At 39.1% G+C, this 10,398-nt stretch overlaps 1 protein-coding gene and 1 pseudogene across 1 annotated transcript; one reads left to right on the plus strand and one right to left on the minus strand.

Annotated features, from left to right (window-relative positions):
* LOC136262877 (uncharacterized) overlaps positions 1–371 on the plus strand; it is a 1,679-nt pseudogene extending 1,308 nt beyond the window's left edge.
* A 2,638-nt stretch (positions 372–3,009) lies between these two features.
* On the minus strand, positions 3,010–4,615 carry LOC136262838 (uncharacterized). The gene is made up of 3 exons (XM_066057250.1): positions 4,392–4,615; positions 4,097–4,342; positions 3,010–3,936 (listed from the first exon to the last, which is right to left on the minus strand). The coding sequence occupies exons 1-3, from the start codon at positions 4,603–4,605 to the stop codon at positions 3,269–3,271; spliced, it is 1,128 nt and encodes a 375-aa protein (XP_065913322.1). The 5' UTR covers positions 4,606–4,615; the 3' UTR covers positions 3,010–3,268.
* Positions 4,616–10,398: the final 5,783 nt, after the last annotated feature.

Consider the following 10,398-nt stretch of genomic DNA (forward strand, 5'->3'; position numbering starts at 1 on the left):
GGATGACAGTGATGGTGAAGTGGTAATGGAAGCAGCAGCTAATGACATCGTACACATTTTACTGATTGCTGGAAAACCAATCAATGAACCGATAGCAAGATATGGTCCATTTGTAATGAACACAATGGAAGAGATACAACAAGCTTTTCAGGACTACCACAGTGGTAAATTAGGAAAGATTGACGGTGCTGAGGAGAGATATGCACAAGCAGAGGCTGCCAAGAGGAAACAAAAGGAGACAGGAAGATGGTCCAAGGACTCTGCAATGGCTAATAGTCATCATTAATATCATTCAGTTTACAAATTTTCTCCACCCATATATTTATAGCTATATATTGATTATTATTTATTGTTAAAAATTGTGAACTTGTGTACATGTCAAGTATATAATATAGTGCAAAATTTGGTTGGTGGGAACATCATTGCAGGGAATTATGAGCTGTCAGGAAGGCTAGGACAAGTTGTGACCAAGGCAAGAACACACTGGCAGTGCATGCAATATTCAGTTATGTGTATATACACTCTGTGCATCATAACTCCCTGCAAGCCATGTACACTTAATGATCCAACCATCAGGTAGCTATATATCTGCAAAAAGTTACCATTGAACAGAAGTGGCACATTAAAAAAAAATTAGCACTATATAATAATATGTAATAAATTATATAAATGCATATTTCCTTCACAGTGCTCTTTCAGAGTAACGGCTACTATATATACTCCTCAGGTGTGCACAATCAATGCATGGAAGCACCATCAGAGCATGGCTACTTTTCAGTGCAGGAAACAGCTGTGCCCTTATGATTTTTAGTTAGGACCACAACTATATTATAAACTTAAAGTGTGATCATGGGTCAAACGCAGCTTAATGTTTCCAATGGGAGATAACAGTGACGTAGCCAGAAAAAAATTTTACCGAGGCAAAGTTTATACATTGAGAGGGTCTGCCTCTGATCCAACTGATTCACAAATACTTTCAAGCATGTGTGGTACAGCATTTGCAGGTTAACTATCTGGTTGGACGGAGGAAACTGTTTCAGAAGACTCTGAACGTTTTTCTACATGCATATGTCATAAGTAGTGCTCCTGCATAGTTAATGCTACAGTATACCGTGCTTTAATTATTAGACTATAGTTTAATTACATGCAACACAACTTACTCCAGAGATATTTTGAGTGGTCAGGCCATCCATGGACTGCAACAGAGATCATAGTCATGCACACTACTTTTTATTGATCATGATGCATGTGATGTTTAAGTCAGAGATAATTATTTCTTTCATGTGATGCTCAACTGCATTTGCTAAGCAAGTCAAGCTAGGGAGTCTGGGGGAATGCTCCCTCAAGAAAAATTTTGAAAATATATGCTTTGAAATGGTATGTGGAGCGGACTATTTTTTTTATTGTAACTGTTAATGCATGATATGCATGATCAATTAGCTCAATGTAATGCGATGCAGTTGACTCATTGGAACTTTTGAAAAGTGATGTAAAGACAATTAACATAAATGTAAATGATCAAGCAATGTAATGAGAACAGTGGCTATTATCTGTACTGAATGCTTTATTAGAGTATATTACGATGACTGCCCTATTAGAGTATCTCTATCTTTTACAAATTCAAGCCACACAAAATAGAATCTATGGCTTTACTGCTAAGCAGGGCTGGAGCCTATGGTGACATGGTGCCTTGCATGGTGCCTTGCATGGTGCTGAACCACTTTTCAGCCATTGGGGTATACAGTTGTGCTGTCTAGTAACGTTTGAGTAGGGGTTCAAAACTCAGGCCTGCTCAGCCTGTTGTTGAGCATTTTTACCGAGGCAGCTGCCTCGGTTGCCTCAATGGTAGCTACGCCACTAGATAATAGTTAATAGCCTGAAGTGTTGGGGTCCAGAGGTGCAGACCCTGAACATGCATGCAAATAATATCCATGACTGAAGTAGGGATTGTATGTCCACTCATACATCTTCAAGTGAATGCAATAACAATAAACACTATTGGTACATGTGTAGCTATAGCTACCAACTGCTATAGTATGATTGATGCCTTTTTTTTATTTTTGAAGCAGCATGCTGTTTTAGATAAACATGCTGCTAGTAGTCAGTTGAACCTCTCTAAAAGGGAATCATTGCAGAATTTATCTTTCTCCTTTGTACATAAAGAGGTGTCCTGGGATGTGGATAGATGTCCTTAAAGGGTTTTCCAGAATCCAAGGTTCCACTGTGTTTATTTATTTATTTTCCAAAAATGTGCACCCTCAGTTTGAGCACATATGAAACATGCATACAAAATGTTTTACAATAAGATTGATTATGGGATTACTGATTGGTATAGGGGAAAGTAATAATAATTTCAGTTGGTGCTTAAAATTTGTAATGTTTGTTGTTGAATTAGGTCAGGTGGGAGTGAATTCCACAGTCTTTGTAAATAATGTGACCTTAGCAACAGCATTATAAACTATTAACTAATAAGCAAAATACTACTAATGCAACTGTTCTATTAGAGTATCTCACATGATCACAGGTCAATAGTAAAACATTTTATTTCTCTGTATGCAACCGGTTACCTCATTGATTGATGAGCATTAGGGTCTGGTGATATCAGCATTACAGACCTGTGCCACTCTTACAGAAATCTGGTGCGTTTAACCAAAGTGATTAGAGATCATTACAGTATTCTATGATGTTATTCTAGCGTAGAATGATTGCATGCATGCCATTCAATTGAATTGTTTATTAGCTGTAGACACCAGTCTCCTTAATAGTGTTTTTTTTTTCAGACTCTCAATACAGCATTAATGTAAGCCTTTATTGCCATAGACGTGTCAGAATTGTACTGCTACCATAGAGCTGCAGCTGCCTTTAGCAGCGCCATGTACAAAGTACATTCATGTAAACTACAGCATTATCTCATTAATGGTTCCATGGAACTGCATATGAAGTCTCAGCATGAAAATCCCCCATCTATATATAGACAACCATGGTGATTATTATATTTCATGGTATCACAATAAATAAGAATCATACTGAGTTATACCATTGGCTGCATGAAGCCTGACTAACAAAGCAGCAAGGAGCCAATTCTTTTCAGTTAGCTATATATAATATTATGCCAAATGTATATACGTATAGAGGAGAGATACAATACATAAGACTGCATAGTGAATGAATTATTTCTGAATGAAGTTAATTATAAATTGTTTACTTATTTAACAGCTCAAAAGGTATTGAACCATGAAATATACATGTGGATAACATCAAAGTAACATCAATGATGACTGTTAGCCATTGCAGAGTCTTTAGCCCATCTTCCTGTCTCCTTTTGCTTCCTCTTGGCAGCCTCTGCTTGTGCATATCTCTCCTCAGCACCGTCAATCTTTCCTAGTTTACCACTGCGGTAGTCTTGAAAAGTTTGTTGTATCTCTTCCATTGTGTTCATTACAAATGGACCATATTTTGCTATCGGTTCATTGATTGGTTCTCCAGCAATCAGTAAAATGTGTACAATGTCATTAGCTGCTGCTTCCATTACCACTTCACCATCACTGTCATCCAATATGGCTACCTGTCCCATCTCCATGCTAGTCCCCTCTGCACCAAGGTAGCCAGATCCTCTCCAAACATAAGCAAATCCGTTATAGCTTTTTGGAACTGGCTGACTAAACTTTGCTCCTGGTTGGAGATGAATATCTAACATCATGATGGGAGTATGAGTGTCGATCACTGCTTTAGTTCCAAGACTCTCCCCAGCTATCACCTTAACCCATACATTTCCATTGTCAGTGGTCACAATCGGGACCTCCTCAGCTGGAGTGTCCTGATAACGAGGGGGTATCATTTTGTCCTTCGCTGGCAGGTTGACCCACAACTGAAAACCCTCCAACCTGCCACCTTTAGCCATCATCTCATCACCAGGACTTTCACTGTGAACAATACCTAAAGAACCAATGATGGAAGAAAAAGTAGCTAACATTGTCATTGGTGAGTCCGGCCAAAGACAACAAAGCTACATTATACAAATATCCCTACAGCCACAATGTACTAGCCACTGGGCTGTGGTGATGTCACATGCAAGGGGAGGTGTGGCTGGTCTCACCTGATCCAGCAGTCATCCACTGTACCCATCCCTCCTTTAGTTGTCCAGAGTTTCCAACACTATCTTTGTGCTGCATCGATCCCTCCACAATGTAAGACACTGTTTCAAATCCTCTGTGAGGGTGATTAGGGGCGCCTACTGCTTCTCCAGGTCCGTATTCCACTGGCCCAAAATGATCCAACATCAGAAACGGGTCACAATCAGGGATTTTACCGCCAATTGGACGGCGTACAATAAAACCAGCACCTGAAACACATGCCATAAATCTCAGCTCAAGTTTGTGCTCTTAGCTAACCTTCTCGCTGCATATGAGCAGTTGCTATCTCTTTGATTCCTCTCGCTTTCGGCATTTCGCTACTTCTGGGGCTACTTCTTTCTCTGAGAATAAAACAATCTTGTGAGTCTTGCTCCGTACAGTAGCTATTTATATCACTTGTTGCTCTAGAACTGACAAGAAAGATGGTGACCAGCACAAAACCGAGCACCTCACGCCAAACACATTTTGACATGCCTAGTGACGTCACTAGTCGCGTTTCGATGAAAGAAGCGTAATATGACGTCACAAGTCATGGTACTAGCTGTATCATCTCGCGCTAGTCACCAGTTTCTCTTGCTCTGGTCAATTCTGCTTGTAGCTACTAGCTATCTATAAGGAAGTTACTATTGTTCCGGCAGCCGGAAATATTTTGTCAGGGCTATTGTTCCGGCAGTCCACTAGATTTCTCACATCAGGCATATGTTTCTCACATCAGGCATATGCTGCCCCGAGTATTCAACTTTAGGGGACGCTAAAAGCAGTATTAACTTTAGGGTTAGGGTCGGGTTCAGCTTTGGTAGCCTTCTTCTTTACCTTTGTCTCCAATAATGTAGAAGTTAGCTACTCCACTTGGAGACATATAAGGTAAAAATTAAGGGGGTTGGGTAGCTGCATGGGAGCCACGTATAGCACAATGGCTAAGACTCTGGGCTCACGCACTGGAGTTCCTGGGTTTGATTCCCCATCAAGAATTTTGTGGTTTTTTTTTTCGTTTGAGGACCCTTTTTGTCTAAGTTTTTATTTTTATTCACGTGACTGCCGGAAAGATAGCAACAGCCTCAATGGTTACTCTTGATGCTTTGCTCTACTCAACCGTTTATATATAGGCTGAGTAGAGCAAAACTCAGACAAAAAAGGGTCCTCAAATGAAAAAAACCACAACACAAAATCCTTAATCAGGAATACTCAGGGCAACCTACTAGACGCGTGCCCTAAAGTTGAATACTCGGGGACATAGCGTACATCTAGTGTGCTTGATAGTGAGAAATCTAGTGGACTGCCAGAACAATAGCCCTGACAAAATATTTCCGGCTGCCGGAGCAATAACAACTTTGTATATATATATATATATATATATAAAACTCAGGGTTACAGTTTTATCGGTAAAACATTCCATATATGAGGGAGTATGCAAGTTGCTGCTGGAAACATTGGTACTTCTTACATGTTGTAGTTTATAGCTAGAATCTTACATGGACTTGCTGAACTAGAAATCACAGCCAAATTATATTACACCTACAATCAGTACTACACGTGGAAATAGTATCAAATTTGTCCAGCCACCAGCTCAAGTTGATCCTTACATTTAGTTGTTTCTGGAGATTGGGCTACATACAAAATGTTCTGAGGTGTGAAAGTGTTACATGTATAGTTGTTTCTTGGATATTTCGGCATTGTTCTTCTAGTAGAGCATTCAGTAGCTGTTTAATAGTTACTCTCGGCATTACTTTTGCTCTATTCAGCCGTTTATGTATAGCTGTGCAGCTAGAGGAGACCTAGAGAGACATCTTGTTTTGGTAAGACAAAATACAACTCTGTTAAGTACAGGGATCTAGACTCAGGGGTACCATGCACTGAGCGGATAGTACAAGAGCCCTGGCAAGACTTACACTATTAAATTACAATGCAAAAATAGTAATTATAGCATGCAGAAAAGTTCAGTTTAGGCAAACCGATAGATCCCAGTCTGGGGAGGCTCTAGAATTAACAATCCTGTAGACAACAATGCGAGCACAGGGATTTTATAGTCTTCTTTGCCACTTCACAAGTATTGGCAACTTGGGCAATTATGTCTGGCATAAAATGGCCTAAACAACCTATCTTGATGGAAATGAGATTAACAGATAAGTCATAAAGCTGAAGGTCATATTGTAAACAGCTATACTGGTCTTCCTTCCTAGCTCTAGCAGCCAAAAGATGTTACTGGGTATTGGTGGGAATAGTTAGTTAAAACAAACAAATGGAATTATTGGAAACTAAAACCAAGTCAGGTCTGCTAATTAGGGTGGAGGAAAGATTGGTAGGAATGGTGCTGGGAGGGCAGACACTAGCAAGATATCCTGGAAGGTCAGCATAGAGTTTAAAACTGTCAGGTAAAGTGCTGTTGGAATCCATGAATGAGAACCTGTAGGACTGAATCATGTCCAGGTATACCTGCCTTGATCAAGAGCAACAGGATATCCAGTCAAGATATGGTTTGTTATGGGCTGGGAAGCTTGACAAAGGGAACATTTAGGGCTAGTAATGATGTTTCACCTAGCCAGGTTCATAGGAGTTGGTTGAGTATTACAACCAGCACATAGCAAGAAGAACAGTTGTTTCTCAGGGAGGCCATACATCAATCTCTTCCATAAAGGACAAACTTGCTCCAGAGTGACAATGTCTAAAAATTTATTCTGAACAGTTAATGTCTCAAACTTTGATTCCCAATAATCAACATGAGTATGACGTAAATCATGACATACATGGTTCTTGAATGTAGCAGAGTGAACATTTGGCAACTGAAGCCTTAGCAACAGACAGAGAGTTAAGGACAGTTGGAGAGACATCTGGACTGTTGGCTAGAACACAATATCGCAGCTCTACAATCAGTGGGTCAATTGACTGCTCAACAGCCAGAACGTATGGCAGCTTAGCTGACTGCTTCAGATGAGGTAAAAAGGGAAGATTCAACACATCTGGGTGAAACACAGTTCCAGGAGTGCAATTTCGGGAGAGGTTCAACCAACTCTTCACAAATTTCAATATTGATGACTGTGTTAAAGTAATAGATGACACAGTAAGCCTCTCAACATCCAAATGAAAATGTAGAACAGAAGACACAAAGCTTTACAAAATCCATGTCTTCTATTCACCCCGAATAGAACACTTATCAATGTGCTATAAGAACTGCAAGATTTGTTGTTTCATGTTGGCAGAAGCAGTCTCAGTGACTCAGCAATATTGGAGAAACACTGATAGTGTGACCCAGAAACTTGGTGCAGCCGTCCACATTACAGATATTATAATAGTATTCCCATCTGACATTGAGAACAATGTCGAGGAAATCATGTGGTGACCATTGAAGTTCAGAGATATACACTTCTGAGGCTGGAACTCAAAACATATGTCCATTGTCTTCAAGACAAGTAATGATAAAACTTGCTGATGAGATTTGACATCTTTAGAGATGACAGTCAAATCATTGGCAAATCCTTTTGCTCTGTGTATTGATGAATAGCAAGTCTTACGTAGATCAGCAGCAGCATTATGCACCTATCAATGTCATGCCCCACCCCCAGGTAGGGTGGGGGAATACAGGGGATTTGACAAAATCTGGTGTCAGATTCCCCAGTACTGGGGTTAAGAAGCTTGTCAAAACCCCACTATGTCCCCAGGGGTTTCTATAGGAGATTTGATTTACCTATTAAAATAATTTTTGGTTAGCAAACTGCTGCCGTCAAAAGCCTTAGAAGTGGGGCAAGTGTAGATGTCAAATCCCTAGTAGGTGTATGGGGACCCCGGGGGTGGGGGTGGGGCTTGACATTGATAGGTGTATTAGTAGAGGTTGATGGTTGGGTAGAAGGTTTATCCATAGATTTTAGAGGTGCTATGCACCTCTAAAATCTATGGTTTATCAGAACAATATACTTTATGATATCTGCCTATGGACAAAATACCATGACTGTAAAATGGAAACTCAAAGGGAATGCCGAAGAGCTCATAATGATTATGTATTGAAAATGATCAATCCTGGTCAAAAAAACCTGTAGTAAACAATTCTGGTCTTATATTAAAAGCCAGCGTAATGACCAAACTGGTATTCCTGCATTACAAGTGGATAGAAGAACTGTTGATGATGACCTCTGTAAAACGGAATCATTTAATGACTACTTTGGCTCAGTGTTCACACAGGAAGATAGCAGTCCTCTCCCCCGTTTGCCAGATACGGATTATCCAAGTATTGACCCTATTGAAGTATCTACTGAGGGAGTATTTACACTTCTACAAAGTCTAGATCCTTGTAAAGCGTGTGGACCAGATAATATACCTACTCAATTTCTAAAAGAAACAGCTGCCGAACTAGCTCCATCATTGACCCTACTTAAGCATCAATTAATCAGGGAAGAGTTCCAAATGAATGGAAAAAGCTAAAGTAGTACGTACCTGTACATAAGAAAGGAGGAAGATCTTTAGTAACTAACTACAGACCAATATCACTTACTTGTGTACCATGTAAAACTCTAGAACATATAATATCATCATGATCATCTTAACAAATACAAGATATTATGTAATGAACAATGGTTTAGACAGCACAGATAATGTGATACTCATCTTGTTGCAACTGTTAATGACTTGGCAGAAGCCCTAACTAAGGGGACTTAGGTTGATGTAATACTCTTGGATCTTGCTAAGGCATTTGACACTGTACCACACACTAGATCGATTGGTTCACAAACTAAGTTCATATGGTATTAATGGGCAATTACTGCAATGGATCAAGTCCTTCCTTATGAACAGATCTCAGCAGGTTACAGTAAATGATCAGCTAAGCAGCACAGCCCAGGTTATTTCAGGAGTCCCCCAAGGTTCAGTATTGGAACCTTTATTATTTATTTGTTATGTGAATGACATGCCTGATAAAATTAAGTCCACTTTAAAGTTGTACACAGATGACGCTCTTCTGTACAGAGAGATTCATTCTTTAGAGGACAGTAAAATCCTGCAAGAGGATATCAACAAGCTACAGCATGGGCTGAACGCTGGATGATGAAATTTAATTCCGTAAAATGTGAATACTTAAGAGTAACTAATAAATCTTCACCCTTTGCAACACAATATTCATGAACAATATTAAGATTCAGCAAGTTCCACAAGCCAAGTACTTGGGAGTTCATATTGACGAAACACTTTCTTAGAACTTAAACATTAATTTTGTACGCAACAAAGCAAATAATGTCCGAGCATTTCTGCAGTGTAATTTAAAACAATGTCCAGCAAGCATAAGGGAAAGATGCTATCTTTCTTTATTGCAACCCATATTAGAGTATATGCTAGTGTATAGTTTGGTCACCCTATAGGCCTACATTATGACTAATATCAAGAGTAATAGACTAGAAAGAGTGCAAAGAGAAGCACAAGATTTGTATATAATGATTACTCAATGTACTCTAGCATCACTAACATGTTAAATATGATGCACTGGACAACACTTCAAGTTAGAAGGGAAAACCTGAGACTGATAATGATCTACAAAATTGTGAATAATCTTAATTGTTGAAATTGAAACAGGGAACTCACTTAGCTACCCACCCGAGGACATTCAAATAGATTCAAGCAACCATTTACCAGAGTTAATTCGTTTAAATATTCCTTTTACCCCGATGCAATTAAATTGTGGAATAAATTACCAGATACTATAGTTAATTGTACAACATTACAAAAACTTTAAAGATCTAATTAACAGTTAATAATACATGCACACACACACTACACCTTTTATGTAGGTACACTCGTGTACATTACATATAATTAATTAATTAGCACGAGATGATACAATAAATGACTTGTGACGTCATAGTTAAGTTCTTTGATCCTAACGCGACTAGTGACGTCACTAGTCATGTCAAAATGTGTTTGGCGTGAGGGAGGTGCTCGGTTTTGTGCTGGTCACCATCTTTCCTGTCAGTTCTAGAACAACAAGTGATATAAATAGCTACCATACGGAGCAAGACTAGATTAGATTAGATTAGATTAGATTATCAATTTTTGTCAGACATGGGTACACAAAAGGCACAGCCTGCAAACGTGCTCCCCATACAGAACATACAAGTACAAAAAACAAACACATAACAGTAACACAAAAACAAAACACAAAACAATAACATTAGAATAGCTACACGGATTGAAAAACAAAACAGTTACAAGATTATATGCAAAAAGAAAACGAGACTCACAAGATTGTTTTATTCTCAGAGAAAGAAGTAGCCTCAGAAGTAGCGAA

This window comes from Dysidea avara, chromosome 8 (genome assembly GCF_963678975.1).
Source record: "Dysidea avara chromosome 8, odDysAvar1.4, whole genome shotgun sequence".
NCBI classification, from domain to species: Eukaryota; Metazoa; Porifera; class Demospongiae; order Dictyoceratida; family Dysideidae; genus Dysidea; species Dysidea avara.

Excerpts from the sequence above, each read along its gene's own strand:
- LOC136262838 (XM_066057250.1), bottom strand. The coding sequence starts at position 4,605 with ATGTCAAAATGTGTTTGGCGTGAGGTGCTCGGTTTTGTGCTGGTCACC. Across the intron at positions 4,343-4,391 it reads TGCTCATATGCAGCGAGAAG|GTGCTGGTTTTATTGTACGC; the intron begins GTTAGCTAAGAG and ends CATGTGTTTCAG. Across the intron at positions 3,937-4,096 it reads GTGGATGACTGCTGGATCAG|GTATTGTTCACAGTGAAAGT; the intron begins GTGAGACCAGCC and ends TTGGTTCTTTAG.